At 48.9% G+C, this 19570-nt stretch overlaps 1 protein-coding gene across 1 annotated transcript in view; it reads left to right on the forward strand.

The window, feature by feature from the left end:
• The window catches only part of ANKRD13C (ankyrin repeat domain 13C), a 19382-nt gene extending 258 nt beyond the window's left edge, over positions 1 to 19124 (forward strand). The window contains exons 2-14 of the mRNA XM_042030988.1: positions 1 to 186; positions 4326 to 4367; positions 5846 to 5950; positions 6899 to 6984; positions 8001 to 8046; positions 8771 to 8837; positions 10100 to 10244; positions 10942 to 11073; positions 11817 to 11978; positions 12683 to 12762; positions 13364 to 13462; positions 14086 to 14186; positions 15025 to 19124. The exon at positions 1 to 186 is cut by the window's left edge and continues 8 nt beyond it. Of these exons, the coding sequence (XP_041886922.1) occupies positions 1 to 186; positions 4326 to 4367; positions 5846 to 5950; positions 6899 to 6984; positions 8001 to 8046; positions 8771 to 8837; positions 10100 to 10244; positions 10942 to 11073; positions 11817 to 11978; positions 12683 to 12762; positions 13364 to 13462; positions 14086 to 14186; positions 15025 to 15155 (1382 nt within the window). The 3' untranslated portion in view covers positions 15156 to 19124. The remainder of the gene's footprint in view (positions 187 to 4325; positions 4368 to 5845; positions 5951 to 6898; positions 6985 to 8000; positions 8047 to 8770; positions 8838 to 10099; positions 10245 to 10941; positions 11074 to 11816; positions 11979 to 12682; positions 12763 to 13363; positions 13463 to 14085; positions 14187 to 15024) is intronic.
• The last annotated feature ends 446 nt before the right edge of the window (positions 19125 to 19570 follow it).

Below are 19570 nucleotides of genomic sequence, written 5' to 3' on the forward strand. Positions count from 1 at the left end.
GGAAGGGCGGGCGGGCCGGGGGGCACCGCGGGCCCGGAGCGCACCGGCACCGCCCGCCGGCCCGGGCCGCTCCCGCCGGGCCCGAGCGCGGCCCCTTCCCCGTGCACGAGTGCGTGTTCAAGGGGGACGTGCGGCGGCTCTCGGCGCTCATCCGCACCCAGGGCATCGCCCAGAAGGACAGTCACGGTGAGCGGGACACACCGGGGCATCCGGGGCTCGGGACCGCGTCCCGCCGGGGCGGGAGGTGCGGGTGCGGAATGGGGAAGTAGGGAATTCGTGGGAGTTTTATATGGGAGTTTCCTAAGGGTGTGTGAATCCCCTTTAGGAAGGACTTTGGACAAGGGATGGAGTGACTGGACAAGGGAGATGGCTTCTTCTGATAGAAGGCAGGGCTGGATGGGATATTGGGAAGGAATTGTTCCCTGGGAGGGCGGGCAGGCCCTGGCACAGGGTGCCCAGAGCAGCTGTGGCTGCCCCTGGATCCCTGGCAGTGCCCAAGGCCAGGCTGGACATTGGGGCTGGAGCAGCCTGGGACAGTGGAAGGTGTGGCACTGGATGGGCTTTAAGGTCCATTCCAACCCAAACCATTCCGTAATTCCATGATTTTCGTAATATGAATGAGCAGTGTTGGCTCCAGTACCGGCACTGTCCTGGCAGAGCTGCCTCTGCCCAGGTGTTGTTCTGTGTCCAAGATCCCATTGCATTTAAAAGATTCGTTCTTTTTAAGGTGTCTGAGCTGTCACCTGTTTGCTTTGGGGGATGATGAGCACTTCCTTTGGCTGTTGGCAGAGCAGTCTTTGATATTTCCTCAGGCTAGAAAAAACCAAACCTTTTTTCTCCTTTCTTTTTAAATGCTGTGGTTCTGGATTTTGAGAGAGTTGTTCATGGCTGCTCCTCTGCAAATGCTCTGTCCACAGCAGTGGCAGTGGCGGAGGTGGAATCTGATCCTTGTGCTGCTCTGAAATTTGTAAATATTGAATGTCTTGCTAGGCCTTTTAAAAACACTTTAATTTGGGGAATGCTTTATACTGTTAACAAATAAATTAGCCTGGGGGATCAGCTTGACCTTCGTGGTTAGTTTTAATCTCTATTTTTAATACGTGTTTCAAGAGGAACATGATCCGTTTCTGCTGGAGAATTCCAAGTTCCACGTGTGTGGTGTCTGAGAAGTTGTGATAAAGGGGACACTTGTGTTGTGTTTCTGATAAGGAGATCGGCTGTGCTTAATTGTGGTCTGTAGATTCAAAAGGGACACGAAGATAGAGGGTATCTGGGAGTGGCACGATGGCAGGAGTGATGGAATCGGGAATTCCAGCTGTATCTGTGGTGGCATTGGGCGCTGGAACGAAGCTGAGGGATGCAGAGTAACACAGGGCTCAGCTCCCAGCCAGGATGGGCAGGAGTGTTTCCTACAACTGGCACAGCGCTTTCCTAAGGGCAGTGTTCCAAATCCAGCTACAGATCTGTTTATCCTGCCACCTTCATTCCAGCAAATCCTGCTAGAATGAAAGCAGCAGACTTGGGGAGGATTTTTCCCACTCGCTCTATTCCTGCTGCTGCTTCTCCCTGTTCCTCCTCCAGTTCCTCTTCAAGCAACTCAGCAGCAGCAGCAACTCCAGATCTTTACTTGAAGGCACTTCCTGATCCCTCTTTGTTGCACTTTCACCCTCAGTGTGTATCACAAACATTGATTCTATCCTTTTTTAATCCATATATATCCTATATAAATCTCCAGTTAATACCTCTTTGCTTTCCCAGCTCTGCTTAGAGTTGGGACACTTTGGGGATCTCTGACTCACCATCTTCCTCCAAGTTTTTACTTGAACTATTCAGAAGAAAACCCACAACAAACCTCTTGATGGCTTGACATTCCAAAGGGCTGAGTAACATTTCCTTGTTATTGTTTTCTTCCTGCCTGATTCCATCTGTCACTTGTTTACACACTGGAGCTGGGAATTATTTGGGGGACACTCCAGCTGATCATTTGCTCAGAAATACACCAGAGGAATCCTGGGATGTGATAAGGATTGGACAGAGGGGAGAGAGAACTTACTGTTAATAATCCAGGCCTGTTTTAGTGTTGGTTCAGTGCAGGAAAGCCAAATCCTGTGGAATGGGAGACTCCTGCTGTTCTGCTAAAAGCAATTGAGTGTTAATTGAGTGCCCGCCCGGCTCCCTAAATTAGCCTCCAAATCACTGCCCAGAGGAAGGCCAGTGTCATTATTCCCAAACAATGAGTTTCCTGGGAGAAGCCTGTAGCTACACCTAGTAGATGACTTACAGTTTTATTATAACATGCATTTAAGAGCTTAAATCCTGGAACAGACAAATCCTCTTGCTGAATTTCTGCTGGAAAACAGCTGGAAAAAACAGCCCTGGCTCCCTGTAGGTGTGCAGGTGCCTCAGCAGAGGTGAAAGGCCACATGTGTGTGGGGACAGGTGCTGTGTTCGAGGTGTGTTTCTGTGCCAGCAGGCCTGGATGTGCACAGGCAGGATTCCAGGAGCTGCTGGAGCACTGATTTCTTGGGACAGGGGGCTGTAGCTGTGCTGGGCACTGGTTGAAGCCTCACCTCAAACCCTGGGTTCAGTTCTGGGCCCCTCATTCCAACAAAGACCTTGAGGGGCTGGAGTGTGTCCAGAGCAGGGAGTGGAGCTGGGAAAGGGGCTGGAGCCCCAGGAGAGGCTGAGGGAGCTGGGAAGGGGCTGGAGAATTCCTGAGGGAGCTGGGAAAGGGGCTCAGGCTGGAGCAAAGGAGGCTCAGGGGGGACCTTGTGGCTCTGCACAAGTCCCTGACAGGAGGGGGCAGCCGGGGGGGTCGGGCTCTGCTGCCAGGGAACAGGGACAGGAGGAGAGGGAACGGCCTCAGGCTGGGCTGGGGAGGCTCAGGGTGGACAGCAGCAGGAATTTCTGCATGGAAAGGGTGGCCAGGCCTTGGCAGGGGCTGCCCAGGGAGGTTTGGAGTGCCCATCCCTGGAGGTGTCCAAGGAAGGGCTGGAGGTGGCACTCAGGGCTCTGGGCTGGGGACAACGGGGGGATTTGGAACAGCTTGGGCTCAGTGATCCTGGAGGGATTTTCCAACCTGTGATTCCATGATTCTATGAAAGCATTTTCCCATGGATCACATCATTTGCATTTCCTGAGCACACGGTGTGGCTCCCTCTCAAACGTGCTCCTCAGGAAGGTTATTTCCATCCCTACCAGAGCCTGGCAGCATCCAGGATTCCCAGTGCTGTGCTGGCTCCCAGATGTTGGAGCAGCTATTAATAGAAGCAGGAGTTTAGCTGGGTTAGTGTATAATGAGCTGGGATGTGGCTGCCTGGGATGCTGTCAGTGTCCTGCAAGGATGAAATGCAGGACACATTGAACAGCCCTTTCAACCCCTCTTGGGCAAGCAGGGCAGAGTTTCCATCTCCATCCAAAATTCCATGATGCTGCAGGGTGCTGGCATTTCTGTAGCAGCCTCTCCCAGATGTGCAGCACATCCTCTGCACAAAGCAGGTTCTTCCTGCTGACAAAATGGAAGTTAGAAAATAACTCTCAATCAAGTGTGTGTGTGTTAGAATTGCACAAGAAATTTGTTCTGCAGCATTTTTTCTCTCGACTGCTCTAAGAAAGTGTTTAAATGTGCAAAATACAGTTAAATGGAAGAACTTTGCGTCCTTAAGCTCCCTAAATGAAGTGTGTCATGAGCCTGGTAGCAGCATTAATCCAGGAAAAACAGCTCTGGGTGCCTCACAGTGAATATTTAACAACACAAATACCACCTGTGTCATGAGCATTGCCAGGAAAATGGGGGCAGGTTTGAGAGGCTGCTGATCATCCCCAAAGCTTTCTTTGGAAACAACCAAAAGGCAGCTTTGTAGTGAAGGTGCTGTTCCTTCTTAATATGCCCAGTGCTGTAGTTGTAAAAAATGAGTACTCAGTCTTTGAAAAATTAATACAACAGGCTGTTAAATTTTTAATCAGTATCATATCTGTGAGTAGCTTTTAACCCAGATATGTCAGGCTGTGAAGGGATCAGACCCTTCAGCCCGTGGGGAGCAGTGGGGTTTGGGTTGTGTCGTTCTCAGAGACACAACTGGACCTCTTTGCCTGGAGTGAGTTTCAAGATATCATTAAAAACCCTCTCTTGGCCCATGAAATGTGTCTCGAAATATTTATTTTGACAATTACAATCCACAGGGTTGCTTAGAAAAATGTCACTCCTCTGGTGGGCGTTGGTGTGTTTCTGGGTTAGAGCAGGAACTGGGGTTTCCTAAGGAAGGGATTGCAATGGATTCTGGTAACTTTAATCTAATCTCTTTTATTTCTATGGTTTATTTTAGGAAACACTCCTTTACATCTTGCTGTGATGTTGGGACATAAAGGTGGGTAGAACCATTTGTTTTGTTTCTTCTTCAAGTGATCTTGAAGATTTGGGGGCAAGAGGAAAAAGGGATGTAATCTTGTGTTTCAAGCTAGTGAGGTTTTCTGGGAAGAAGATGCCACATGGATTTGGAGAAGAGTGGGAAAAGAAATCTGGGGTTTATTCCCAATATCCCCTCTAACCCTCTGGCAGTGAAGCCATTCCCCCTTCCCTGTCACTCCTTATTCCCAGTCCCTCTCCAGCTCTCCTGGAGCCCCTTTAGGCGCTGCAAGGGGCTCTGAGTTCTCCATGGATCCTTCTTTTCTCCAGGTGAACACCCCCAGCTCTCCCAGCCTGTTTATTGAACTGGAAATGGAATCTGGCTGGTAATTCCAAGCTTATTTGCCTGCTCCCTGCAGAGTGATGTTCTTGTCCTGGGCACTGTGTTTAAGGAACCATAAAAATCCCTCGGTGTCTTGGCTGGGTTAGTCAGGGCCTTTGTTTATTCCCATAGGAGACAGTTCATTCAGCAGGGAAATATCTCTTCCTCCCCAGCCTCTGAGCCTGCCACTGACTCACAGCTGCTGCATCTGGAATGACCAGTGCAGTTTCCTGTGGCACCTGTGGTAGGAAAATAACCCAGGAAGTCCCAGTCTTGGTGATGAGACATTCCTTCAGCTCCAGCTCCAGCTGGGCCTGCTCCATCAGCTCCAGACAGCTCAGGGTGGCTTCAGTGACATGTGCTGAGGTTTCCCTGTGGTTGGAAAATGAAGAACCGTTTCCAAGGAGCACATGGGAACACTGGAACCCTCCTTGTCTCCTTAATTTTTTCATTCCACTGTCACTTTTCACCTGTGGACAGGGAATGCAAGTGCAGCTGTGTGGTACAGTTGGGTTACACACCTGCTCTGAGGCTTTCCTGGAACAGCAGCGCCTGTTTGCCCTCTTTAAATCCCAGATTCCCCAGGTTGTTCTGGGACACAGGGATGTGTTGGTGCCTCAGCCTCCTCTGCCTCCCATACACCTGATGGACTTGGGACTTGCCCCAAATCCGTGTCCCCATGGTCCGTTCACCCCTCGGAGAGGGATGAAGGCGCTGAGGTATCGCTTGGTGCATGGGTTTGTGTGTGAAGCAGAGAGAGCTGATGTCATCCATTAAATATAAATATCCTTGTTCCATAGTGGCGTGTGTATCTGACATGCAGAAATGTTATAAAAAGCAAAATCCACGTAGCAGGAGGGACAAGTGTGCAGTGTTATGTAATTGGTGGCTGATCAGCAATGATTTTTAGTGCTAATATTGAACAGGGGAGTGCAGGAAGGACTTGCATAGATGGCTTTGTTTGTTAGAGTGAGTCAGATTCCAGATACGTGTTTTGATAATCTGTGTAATATCTCTGATATGCATTGCTTTAGTAGAGTTTTATTCTGACTGATCCTGCTGCATCCCTGATGTTTGCTGTTAATAACTGTGGATATTTTGTGGATATTTTGTCCTAGAATGTGCCCACCTGCTTTTAGCCCATAATGCTCCAGTAAAGGTGAAAAACGCTCAGGGATGGAGCCCTCTGGCCGAAGCCATCAGCTATGGAGACAGACAGATGAGTAAGCACCTCTTCCTTCATCCAAATTTGCCAATTAATCCCAAACTGGGGCTCATTCAGAACAGGAAGGCAAAGCTCTCAAGATGTGTTATTTTCCCACAGCGCTCTTTGAGCTCTCTGAAAGGTTTCTCTTAATCAGCTGAACATTTTATGTCTAAACGTGATAAGGCACATCCATTTCCGTGATAAGAAGTTGCACTGGGTTACATAAGCCAACTGTTAACTCTGCTCAGACTGAAGGGATTGGGAAAGCTCTGCACGAGCATTCCAGGTTTGGAATGGGAGTGACAGGATCCAAATGGATTTTAGCTGTGTGGGATCATCTCCTTGGAGCTGCTCCCTGTGGTCACAGGTTTGTTTTTGTACCAGTTGCCAATGGGATGTGGCTTTTAGGCTGCATCTCAACAGGCCAGTGGGGAAATATAATTTATTATTTATTATTCAAATATTATTTATTCACCTCAGACATGGAGTAGTAGAGGGAAATTATTCTGGTGCTACTCACTGGTGGATGTTAACAGTATTTGGTACTGCCATGTGTGGTGGTGCATTCCTATAGCAGAAAACTCACTATATATTACATCTATAAATGTATTATTAATATATTAATGCACTAAATTGTAATCTACCAACAGCATTCTCATGTCAGCTCCTCACTACTGATTTTCTCAGTGGAGCAGATGTCACACATATTCAATGCCATGTATTTGTACCCACATATTTACTAATACCTGTGTAAAAACCCTCTTGGCATGATTATTTAGTTTATTTTACAAACAGTTTCTTCCTGGGGTGACCAGAGCAGGTTAATGTGCACTTACTGTAACTGGGATTAATTTCTCAGAGGTCTGATGAAATGTTCCATTGCATTGTTGGGTTTAAGACTTCAAGTAAGGCACTCACCTGTAATTACCAAACAAACTGAGTTCATGGATTAATTCCTGTGCAGTTTCAGCACTCCTGAGGAAGCTCAAGCAGCAGTCCAGGGAAAGTGTTGAAGAGAAGAGACCTCGGTTGTTAAAAGCCCTGAAAGAGGTGAGTTGTGCTGACAGAAACAGATGGGGTGGAAGGCAGTGGCTTGTGTTCTGAGTATGGACACTCTGGAAAACTGTCAGGAAGTTTTTTCCATGTTTTTACCAGTCCTTTGCTCTTAAAAGCAATCTTGGCTCCGTTTTAAGAGGTCACAGAATTATATTTATTTTAAGATAATGCTTCCTTTCAACTTTTAGAAATTCAAATAAAAGGTTTATGTAAGACAGACCTGCTCGTCATCTTTGCAATCTCAGACTTAAAGAATCTCTATTTCTTTAGATCATTAGGGCTTTCTTAAGTCTTGTATCAGTGAATAATTTCCTGGTCTGTTCAGTCCCCAGATGACACTTGCTCAGTGATGGAGGGGATTTTTGGTTTCATTCTCCATCAGCATCCAGCAGCCAATTCCCCTTGGGCACAGTGAAATTTTGCTCAGTTTGGGGGCAGCAGTTTGCAGAAATGCAGGTGTTTATCACAAGTTAATGAAATTGTCCCTCTGAAAGCTGAGCTGTGGTGGTGATCCCTGAGCACCCTCGTGATGGGGTTGGCTTTGGCTGGAGGCACAGGAGGTCTGACCTGATGACTCCAGCACATTTCCACAAGGCCAGTGGAAATGGGTGTTTGCAATACTCCTGCCTGAAACTTGACTCATTAATTATTGTATAATTAATTCTAATTCCATGGGGTTGGATGGGATCAATCAGAGCAAGCAGAGAGCTCCATAGGTGTTTTTTAAACACATGTTTACAATAAATCTTTTGCAATCCAGGGCTTGATGGTAGTGTGAATTAGTATTAAAAAATGATTAAAAATGTGAGTTCAAATGAGTTACATCATTGTACCATTATTGATTCTGCTGCAGCTAAAGCTTCAGTAATGTTTAAGTTCAGTGTAAATTCAAGTACAACGTTCAAGAAAGTTTTCCTTGTTTGCCAAACACAACTTCTGCCTGTGTTTCAGCAAATTTTACAGTTATTTAGCCTCAAAAGCTTGTTAATACATTCTTCTTTTCTTCTCAGCTAGGTGACTTCTATCTAGAGCTTCACTGGGATTTTCAAAGTTGGGGTGAGTGATTCCATGTCCCTCCCTCAGGGAGATAATGCAATCAGCCTGCAGCACACTTGTTCTCCTCTGGTTTGTGCTGGAACATTCACAGTCCAGTGCTCAAGATCTGAGTCCTAAGGAAAGGACACACAACTTTTTCCAGATTTATTTTTTGGTTATTCACTTTTGAGGCTGAATTCTCTTCTGTCATCCAGTGACTCAGTAAGGGAGGGAAGGAGCTGTTTGCTTTAAGAACGTGGTCCATGGAAGGTGTCCCTGCCCATGGCAGGGGGTGGAATGGGATGATCCTTAAGGTCCCTCCCAACCCACACCAGTCTGGGATTCCATGATTCTGTGTGCTTTAATAAAGGCTTAGTCCAAGCTTAATGCTTTGGACCATTTTTTCTGCTTTAATTGGAGCCAGGCTTTCAGTTGGTGCAATGTATAAACTGTCAAATGCCAGAACTCAAATTGTGAACAGCCAGAATTATTAGAATTTATAAATGGTTTACCTGTGATGGAGATAGAAATTCTGGCTGATATTGGAAGCAGTGTGTGCAATTACAATTTGGTTTTATCAAACAGAAATACCCCTGGTGTTGGTTGTGTTTGACTGAGATGATGATGGAAAATGCTGTATTTGTACTAAAACACATTCCAGAATCAAACTGATGGAATGGTTTTAATGGGAATACTTTGCAGGGGGATCTCAGTGTCCTGATTGCCTTTTCTCTCCCTCCCTTAGTGCCTTTACTTTCCCGAATTCTGCCTTCTGATGCATGTAAAATACACAAACAAGGTATAAATATCAGGTGAGTGCTGCTTTTGTACCCAAATACCTGTGTGCCAGGGAAAAGCTGGATCCCAGTGGGCCTGACAGAATCCCCTGAGGAGTCTGGGCACATCCATGACACAGCACTGTGGCTTGGAATTTCAGGCTCTCTGATTATCTCCTTTGAGGTGAATTTAACTTAAATATAGAGCAAGAGCAGTTCAGCTGGATAAGGCTTTATCTACCAGACATGCCAGTGAAAACCAGGGGTTGGGATATTTATAACACAATTGCAAATAAATTGCAGTATTTTGTGGAGAAATGTTGCTGCTCCAGTCTGTAGTTAAAAAAACAAAGTGATACAATTTCTCTCTTTAAAGTGTTTAATGTAACAAATTCACAAATTCAGTGGGGGGTTTCAAGAGTCTTTTCAACCTCAGCTCTTCAACTGCTTTAGTTTGGAATCAAATGTATTCTCTGGCATTTTCTTCAGGGGCCAAAGTTTAAAACAGGCAAGAATATGATCCTGGAGATTCAACCTGTAGAAAGTTTTGCTCTATTAAAGGTGTAGCTTGGGTGTGTAAAGTAAATTTTTAGGTGAAATTTGAGTCTGGGGCTGTTACTTTCCTTCTCATTTCTGAGTGCTCTGCCTGTACAAGGGCTGAACTGAGGGGAAATAGATAAGTAGAAAAGTTTTTTCCTTGGAATCAGAGGCAAATGTATGAGGAGTTTTAACCCCTCACCACTTGGAGCTGAAGAAGTCACCCAGTTCAGGTTCTTTAACCACCTTTTTAAGAGAAACAAATGCTCTGGCAACACTGGATGTGAATTGCTACAGAGATCCATGGCCTTGGCTCCATCTTCTTCCAGTTATTCAGGTCTGCAGGAGCATTTCCTTTGTGTTGGTGAGGGAGAAAAATAGAAATAGCAATGAAACTAAGTCAGGTTAAAAAAAAGTTTGTTTCTTAGTCCTCTTCAGAATTTGGGTCATGTCCCAATATTGTTACTCAAGTCAGGGGCTGTGTAGGACAGTGCTGAGGAGTTGTTTCTCAATGTGTAACACTGAATTAATTCTCTCCCCTCCTCATGCTGGCAGTATCAAATACAATTTTCTGAAGAAAATTTGACCTTTATAGCAATTTTTTGTTGATTTCTGCATCCAGGCTTCACTTACAAAATCCTCTGAAAACTCAGCCCTTTATGTGTTTGTTTGCCATTAAAAAAATTGCTTTTCTTCTTGAAAGCTGATTTTCCTCCTGTGTTTATGGGTCATTTGTGTGAAATGTGGCTTTGTTTGCACAGGCTGGACACAACTCTGATAGACTTTACAGACATGAAGTGCCAACGAGGGGATTTAAGCTTCATTTTTAACGGTGACGCTGCACCCTCCGAATCTTTTGTAGTTTTAGACAATGAGCAAAAAGTTTACCAGCGAATACATCACGAGGTAAAGCTCTGGGAAGGGGGTGGGACACATCCCAGGCTTTTTTGGGAATGTATTAAACAAAATTTGCCTCAGAAAGACCCAAAGGACTGCAAACCAAAGAATTTTTCCCTCAGTTGTTCCAACTTGAGCTGTGAAGGTGACGTTGAATTTTGTGAGGAAAACCAGCTTTGAATCCAGATTTCTGATGGAGGAAAAGTTGGAATGGGAGTGGATTGGAAAGATTATGGTTTAAATTATGATGTGCTGCTTTTAATCTTTCCACTGGGCTTAATTTAGGTGTCCTCAGGTGGGTTTTCAGACCCGTTCCCACTGCTTTGCATCCTTTTAGTCACTCCATGGCCAGTTCAGCTGATAACAACGTGACTCACTGGACCCCCTGTAATTAGTCAAGTCTTTAATTACAGCTTTATCCCCCAATCACTTAAACAGATGGATTATTGCCTCTGGAAAGGGTGTGGCTGCTGAGCTGCTGGATAAATCCCATTTGGATGCTTTATTCACATTAATATTCAAGATTAAACTATTTGGAAACCATTTGGCCAGAGGTTTTATAAAGCCATTTGAAAATTCAGGAAATGCTGCTTCTGGGAAAAGATCCAAAGGACAAGGCTTATGGATTTGTATTTATTTGTGTATTTTTAGAAGAAGTAATCGTTGTTTGTAAGTTCTGCTGAGTATTTTGGAATTTTTCTTCCAGGAATCTGAGATGGAGACAGAAGAGGAGGTTGACATTTTGATGAGCAGTGATATTTACTCTGCCACCTTATCCACCAAATCCATCACGTTCACACGGGCCCAGACAGGGTGGCTCTTCAGGGAGGACAAAACTGTGAGTAGGAGGGAAGCTCAGAGCCTGGTGCTGGGCAGGAAGGAGGAGGGAAAGGGGCTGGAAGAAGCACTGGAACAGATTTCCCAGAGAAGCTGTGGCTGCCCCATCCCTGGAAGTGCCCCAGGCCAGGTTGGACAGGGCTTGGAGCAGCCTGGGATAGTGGAAGGTGTCCCTGCCCTGGTAGGGGGTGGCACTGGGTGGGCTTTGAGGTCCCTCCCAATGCAAACCAATCCAGGATTCTGAAAGGATAAGATGTTCAGGACAAAGGAAAAATCCCTCTCCCTGTATCCCCAGTTGTCACCAGTTCATTCCATGTGGAATCTCTCTGCTGGACTGCCTTCAGAAGGAGAAACTAGGAAGAAAGATACTGTAGCTGTTGGGCAGGGGGAGGACAGATTGTACTGGAATGACTTCATTCCAGGAGTCTCTGATCTCTGCAGGTTGATTCCAGGGAGTGCAGGAAGGATTCTGTGCATTCCCATCAGAGAAAGGCAGGGATGGGAGTGCTCTGGAAAGGGATTTCACTCAAATTCTTAAACAATCTCTGTCTTAAAGCTTCCCTTGATAAGAAGTACCTGTTCCTGCTGGCGTTCTGGGATTGCCCATTGCCAGCCCATGTGGGGGCTGGGGGAATTCCAGCTCAATCTCCAAGTCCCCTTATTGCCATTATTGGATACACAAGAATTGAAATGTTTTTATTTTATCTTCTGTGAGTCATTAATGTCCCAATTCCTTTCGTGCAGGAGAGAGTAGGAAATTTTCTGGCAGATTTCTACTTGGTGAACGGACTTGTATTGGAATCCAGGAAAAGAAGGGAACATCTCAGTGAGGAGGACATCCTTCGGAATAAAGCGATCATGGAGAGCCTGAGCAAAGGGGGCAACCTCATGGAGCAAAATTTTGAGGTATAATTGATAAACTGTTCCCAGGATGTGGGAGAATAACCTTGCACACCAGTCTTTGTGCAAAATACATAGATAATGTTTTTATTTTCTTTTGATTGGCGTAATTTAAAAACAATAAACATGACCCACAAGTGTAACTGTGGTGATGCATTAATGAATTACCCTGATTAGTGCACACAGGGAGGGATTTCTGTGGTTATATTGGGTATTCAGATTTAATTTGTCTCTTAGAAGAGATGAGGGGTTTGGCTGTGGCAAATCACTTCGGATTCTTTTAGACCCAATGTTGATTGTTGGGAATGAAAGGGAAGCCAGAAAGGCAATCGTGTTCCTTTGAGCTTCATTAAAATGGGAGGAAGCCTGTGATTAGCACCAGGAGATGAAGAGCTCTTCAGAACGAGCCAGGCTTCAGCTGGGAACACACACAGAGCTTTTGAAGTGATTAATTTATTTCTGTGTGAGCTGGAGCTGCTGCCTTGGCGCTCAGACCCCTGAATTAACTCATTATGGTGGAGCAGCACAGCCCAATCCTATAGAAAGTGTCCTTGGAGGCCAAACACCTCAGTGGGGGCTGAGAGCAGGAGCCTGGGATGAGCAGGGCAGGCTTTGTGGCTGTTGCTGGAGCTGAGGGGCAGTTCCAGGAGGGAATGTCGGGCTGAGGGGGGACAGGAGGCAGCGGGAGCTGAGCCGTGTTTGTCCCACAGCCCGTGCGCCGGCAGTCGCTGACGCCGCCGTCCCCCAACACCATCTCCTGGGAGGAGTACATCTCTGCAGAGAGTGGCAAGTGAGTGCTGCTGCAGCTGACAGGGATCCCAGGGACACCTCTGGATTCCTGGGATGGGGCTGGGGGCGTTTGGTGGGGCTTTCTGTATCCTCCACTTGGTGGGTGCTGCTTGTGTGTGGTTTTGTGGGGAGGGAGGAATGCTGGGTTTGGTGTCTGTGTTTGTTCTCCAGAGGGCTGGGAGGGGATCCCTGCGTGTGGGAACAGTGGCAGTGCCTCAGCTACAGGCAGGGAATCCTGGAATGCTTTGGATTGGAAGGGACCTTAAAGCCCATCCAGTTCCATCCCCTGCCGTGGGCATCTCTGGGCAGTGGTTAATAGACATTTCCTGTAGGGTTTATTAACACCATGTTTACGGGGCATTGCTGGAAGATTTTCTTGGAGTAGTTTCCCTGTTTTTGTCTTGTCTCCTGGTTTAGCAGAACTCAGAGTAATCTAAATTAAGAGGGTTTTTTATCTTTACTCTGCACAGCTTTACAATAAAGCAAATCCTTTGAAAGTAGGGATTCTTCCCTGATGTTTTCCAACCCAAGGCTCTTTTCCTTCCTCTAAACTCAGGGTTTCCCTGGGAAGCACTGACTTTGCCTCTCCCTCTCCCTCACAGAGCTCCTCACCTGGGCAGGGAGCTGGTCTGCAAGGAGAGCAAGAAAACCTTCAAAGCCACGATAGCAATGAGCCAGGAATTCCCGTTAGGAATCGAATCGTGAGTCCAAGCTCCTGGCCATGGGTGTTGTTCCTGTAGGGAATGTTTTAACGTCTTCATGAACTGCAGAGTCCTCCAGACCCCAGGAGTGGGAGCTGGCAGTACAAAAATCAGGCTGTTGAGTGCAGTCAGGCTGTTGAGCTAGGAATCCCTTACTGTGGGGAGCTGGGAGCTGCTGTGGCTGGGGGAGGAGCCAAGCCCTTACCTGGCTTGATAAGGAGCAGAGCTTTGGGCAGGGTTATCAGTAACTGCTCCCTAATGGGCCTGAGCCCACAGAATTCTGAAATGGTTTTCCTCATAACAAGTTTTAGCCCAAAATTGTGTCCCCTAAACCAGCGCAGAGGCAGGTCAGTTCCTCATGTCCGTGGAGGAGGGGGGTGCTACCTCATCCCTCATCTCCTGTGGAAAATGAGGACAAGGAATTGCTGTCCTGATGTTGGCTTGTTGTAATTCTGGATCACTGGGAGCTGGATGTGGGGTGACCCTGAAACCCTGGAGTGGAGAGGGGGAACGATGTCATTGTCACCTCCTCTGTTCCCCGGGCCCTTAGGATCATGTTTTCCTGTTCCAGAGGGACAAGGTGTGGCAGGAGGATCTGTCACAGGCTCTGCTCTCCTTTGCAGGTTGTTGAATGTCTTAGAAGTCATTGCACCCTTCAAGCACTTTAACAAACTTAGAGAATTTGTTCAAATGAAGCTTCCACCAGGCTTTCCTGTCAAATTAGGTAAGAGCACACAGCAAGTCCTGGGGCTTTAAATATCCAGAATGTGGGCTTGGAAAAGCCCAACCATTCCTAGCACTGCCAAGGCCACCACTGCCCCATGTCCCCAAGTGCCACATCCACATGGCTTTGAAATCCCTGCAGGGACAGGGACTCACCCCTGCCCTGGGCAGCTGTGCCAGGGCTGGACAGCCCTTTCCATGGAGAAATTTTCCCTAATATCCAATCCAGATCTAAACACGTGCACTTACTCCTGCAACATGTTCAGAAGGTGTTCTTTGGAGATTTGGGAAAGAACTCTCACCTCGGAATGTGTTGCTGGAGATTTCAGGAGCACAGGAGTGCTGGGGCCTTGCTCTGAGGGCAGTGGGATGTGCTGGATTATTCCTGTATTGAAGGAGGCTCTCAGGTGTGGAATATTTTCTAACGTTCCTGTGTTTCCTTTTCTTCAGGGATTACTGGTGATAGATTTACTTTTAGTGAAAAATATAAAACTGTTGCATTTGAAACAGATGGAAATGTGTAAAATCAACTTATTCATGGGATAGATGATCCCAGCACAAGCTGCCCAAAAGCATTGGCCCCTTTCCTAAGGGATACAGGATTCCTGGAACTGCAGGGAGCTGTGTGAACCTGACAATCCCGGGCAGGCTGTGCTCTACCTCTGCCATATTTGCACAGCATTCCAGAGCAGCTTGGGTTGGGAGGGACCTCAAAATCCCTCCCATCCCAGGTTGCTCCAAGCCGCATCCAGCCTGGCCTTGGACCCTTCCAGGGCTGGGGATTGGTGCCATTCCTGGCTTTTCCTTGCCCCTCAGTGTGCCCTTTCCCTGCCCTGCAGATATCCCGGTGTTCCCCACCATCACGGCCACTGTGACGTTCCAGGAGTTCCGTTACGACGAGTTCGATGACTCCATCTTCACCATTCCCGACGACTACAAGGAGGATCCCAGCCGCTTCCCGGACCTCTAACGGGACTGCCAGGTTCCTGGGGAATATCCACATCCCAGGGAAAGGGAATGGCTGCACCCACAGTAGAGTAGAGCCGTGGGGCACAGCAAGGGATGAACTCCACGAGCCCGCAGCGAAGGGAACGAGCAGCAGTGCGGATGTGCTGGCACTGCACTGGGCATCCAGCCCCTCCAGCTCCCGCTTCCCAGAGCCTCCTGCTGCCATTCCCTTTGGCACAGCCAGTCCTGGCCCGGGAGCTGCCACCCCTAGCTGGGAGGAGCTGCTGGTTTTTAAATTTTTTACACGTGTGGTGATCCACAAGGCGCTGCTGGACCTTGGCACCGAGCTGGGCCCGGGGCTGGGGGTGAGCCCCCCGTCCTTCCCGTGCTCCCTGTTCCCTGAGCTGACAGCTCAGCCATGGAATGTTGGAAGGTATCCCAAAGGAATGCCTTGGCTGTAGATGAATGAACCAAACGGGCACCACTGACACTTGGATTTCCTCCTGCAACCCAGGGCAGAGCCAGCTGTGCCCTGCAGGGAACGAGGCACCTCTGGAGCACTGGCCCAGCCTGGTGCTGGCCCTGCCTGATCCCTTCATTCCCGCTTCCCTCGCTGCTCTCTGCTCCCTGCCTGGCTCCCTGTGGTTTTGGGGAGCACTCCAGGGCTGCCTGGCCAGGAATGTCACTTGTTAATCCTTTCTTTGACCCTCACTTGGGAGAGTTGTCCCAGGAAGGCCAAGCACCACCAGGCCAGTTTGTGTGTGCCCTCAGCAGCCTGGAAAACTGGGATGCACAGAGGCACTGGGAAAAGCTCAGGCATTCCCCCTTCATGCAGGAGGAGCTTTCCCTGCACTTGGGGTCATCGTGGTGCTCTCGGGAGCTTTCATTGGGATGTTTCCACAGTCATTTCCTGCCTCTTCTTATTTTAATCAGAGAATCCCACACTGGCTTGGGGTGGGAGGGACCTTAAAGCTCATCTTGTCCAACCCTCCTTCATGGGTGTTTAGTACTCCAGCTCCTCGAGCTTATTCCCATTCCCAGTGGTTCCAGTCTCCTCATCCGACAATAATCCACCTTTGTGGGGTTGGTTAGGCAGGATTTGTGCAAAAGGCTGATGGTGCTATTTGTTTGTATGAAGAAATTTAGATTCAAGTGCTGTGGTGTCGTTGTACAAAAATGTAAATATTTTCCAAATTATATTCTTTGTGCACTGTAGGTAAAACTTTTTCTGGAATTCCATAGAGTTAAGGATCAAAGTTTATAATGAAGAGGATCACTGATGCTCAGTGGAGGGAACAGCTGTGCTGAGCACGAGGGACAAGGGAGGGGCTCAGCACAGGGCCAGGTGTCAGGCACACCTGAGAGCAGGGATTCCAAACTGCTGGAATCTCTGATCCATCCCAAAGAGGCTGCTCTGGGAAAGGACATGGAGGAGGCCCAGGGAATCATTGTCGGCAAAGTCCAGGTGCACTGGGGTGGGAGGGTGGGGTTGGTCCTTTCCCAGCACCTCTGTGAACCTGGGGAACAGGGGAGCACTGGGACATGTGGGAATAGGGAAACACTGGGACAGGGAAGTTCTGGGATGTGTGGGAACAGGGGAGCACTGGGACAGGGGAGCAGTGCAGCTTTGTTGTTAATTCAAACTCAAACCCAGCATAAAACTTTAGGGAAAACAAGCAAAGGGAAGTGACTCCTGCAGTGCTGTGTCAGGGCAGGTGTGGAGCATCCTCTGGGAATGATGGAACTTGTGCTCCCAGGTAATGATGAATTCCTGGTGTGTTTCACACCTCTGGGATGAACTGACACCATTTGTGCTGCTCCTGGGAGCCAGGTGGGATCCTCTGGGACAGACTGGGAATGGCCGTGGGGCTGAGCTGGAGCTTGGATCGGTGCCTGTGGGGCAGCACAGGGCTCTGTCCCGTCCCTCCCTGGTGTCCCTTGTCCCTCCCAGGGGTCCCGTCAGGATGTTCTGTGAAGCTGCAGGCTTCACCCCAAGGTGAACGTCAGAAATCCCTTTCCTCAGTGGTACAGGGAGGATCCCTGGTTTTTTGTGTTGCTTTGCATTTTTGGTTATCCCAAATTCATCCCTGGCTCCGTGAAGCATTGCTGGGGCTGTGGGGCCTGGGCAGCGCAGCCACTGCTGGATCCCAGGGTGGATCCTGGGCTTGGAACTGGAAAACAAAAAGGGTTTTGTGCAGCCTTCCATGGGCCTGAGGCTCCTGTGGCTCCATCCCCCCTGGAACAGCCCCTGCTGGGGGCTGCTGGCCGTGGGGTGTCTGCCCCAAGCCCAGGGCAGGTCCTGGAAGTGTTTCCTGTGGTTCCTGTGGCCTCAGGCTGCAGATCCAAGGGATTTTAACCCCCCAGGACACGGCTGCTCCCTGGGCCACCTGCAGGGTTTGCAGGAAGGGTGGCAGTGAGCTGCTCCTAAGGCTTGTTCTGTGTTGGAATGTGGGCACAGGTTTGGAACTGTCCTTGTTCTGGTTTATCCCAGGGAATCCCGGCTGCTCCTGCCCTCCCTGTGGAGCTGAGGGATGGGAATTCCCTGGATTGCCCCCCAGCTCCCAGGCAGCCCTGCAGGCTCCCAGAGCTGCTCTCGGTACTTGTCCCTCCTTCCGGGATGTGTTTCCTGTCTGAACATTCCGAGTGAGGAGTTCTCACGCGTAGGGACGCCCGGGCAGGTTTCCCAATGGATGCACTGCAGGAATCCTCAGTGAGAGGGACGCTGTGCTGAGCCTTGGGCTGCCTGTGGATCCCGAGGGACTGCCCACGTTGAGATCCATGTTGATATCCATGTTTTCTCCACTAAAGCCTGTTTTTGTCACTGGTTGTGTTGCATGGACACAGGGAATGTTTGTGGGCCCCGATGTCTCCGGGGTGTTCCCAGCCCTGGCCGTGTGTGGGGCACAGGGTCCCTCCCCTCTCCCGTGGCTCTGGGAAACTCCTTTTCCAAGGAGGATTGATCCAGCAGAGCCTCACATCGGGTTTTCCCATTTTCCCAAAGGCTAGGCCGGGTGTTCCAGGAGGGTCTGGTCCCTGGGAGTGAACACAGATCCATGGATCGTGTCCGTGCAGCAGCTCCAGCTCATCCCTGTGGCCTGGGAATGTCAGGGGGACCAGGAGCAGCCTCCGGACACCCCAGCTGGGAGTTGGTGTCCGAGGCAGGAGGAGAAGGGAGCTGGCACAGGCTGGGTGGGAATCACATCCTGCTGCTCCTGGGGGTCGGGGCTGCCCGGGCTGGGGCTCCCCTCCCACCACATCTTTTTCCTGAGGTTTTTTATGGCTCTTAAAAGACAACCAGGAATTTTGCTCAACCCAATTCCGACCTCGCTGTGGAAGGATCCCGCGGGTTGTTTCTGAACCAAACTGTTCCTCTGGTCTTCCAAACTCCTGCTCTGTCCTGTGGCAAAGGGAACTCCCTGGTTTTCCTCTCCCGGAGCTGCTGTCCGGCCACTGCACTCCCACCACTGCAATTCCCGATTCCTGCGTTGAATCCGTTTGTCACCCCCGGATGTGTTTGTGCTGGAATCCCACCGTGTTCTGTTGATATTCCCAGCAACCCTCTGTTATTTTACTGTCTCTGCTCCTGAGTTGTAATTCCCACCAGGAGAACTGCGTTATTTAATCCGGATTAACCAGTTCCTGTAATGCTGCAGTTTCACTTTTCCTGACAATTTGTAACTCCCGTGGAAAACGAGTTGCCTCTTGCGTTTTCCTGTCGTCTGCTCCCTGTTTTTCTCTTCCCTTCACTCATAGTCACTTTGGGTTGTATCATTGTTAGAATAAAGACCAAACTATGCTGTTGGATTCGGAAACTGCTCCACCTGTGCAATCCAGGCTTCCCTCTCCTGTCCCGGAGCTTCCCGGGACTCGGCTCTGCTGTGGCCGCGCGTCCAGAGCGGGATCGGAGGGGAGGGAATGAGCTCCTGCTGCTGCGTTCTGCAAGGGCATTTTCTTGGTCATTTTTTAAATAAAATCCTGCATTTTCATTACAGCCTCTTCTCGGCCCTCTGTGAATGCCAGGTTTTATGGGGAAAGGAGAGGGGGAGCAGCTCCCGGCCTCATCTGGAGCTGAGGGAGCTGTTGGGAACAGCTGCCCGGGAGGGAGGGGGGAAAAAGAGCCTGAAATTCACTGAGCTGCTTCCAGTCCTTCCAGAGATTTCACCTCCTCCATCCAGGAATGGGCTCCCTCGGATTGCAGGATGGCACAGTTCTGGGGGATGGAGAGCAAAGCCTGGGATGTCCACAGAGGCTTTGGCCTGGCACAAGGTTGGGGGGTTTGAGGGGATTTTTGGTTTCATGTTTTCTTTTGGTTGTGAGGGAGATTGATTGGGGTTTTTGGGTTCGGGCTCTTGATTTTTTTGAGGGAGGGCTGGGGGCTTTTTTTGGGGGCTTTGGAGGGATTGGGCTTGCGGATTTTGGTTTTTAAACTGAGCCTTC

Source organism: Corvus kubaryi, unplaced genomic scaffold, assembly GCF_017639235.1.
Source record: "Corvus kubaryi isolate FWS band 111438036 unplaced genomic scaffold, C.kubaryi_AGA036_p1.0 37334, whole genome shotgun sequence".
NCBI classification, from domain to species: Eukaryota; Metazoa; Chordata; class Aves; order Passeriformes; family Corvidae; genus Corvus; species Corvus kubaryi.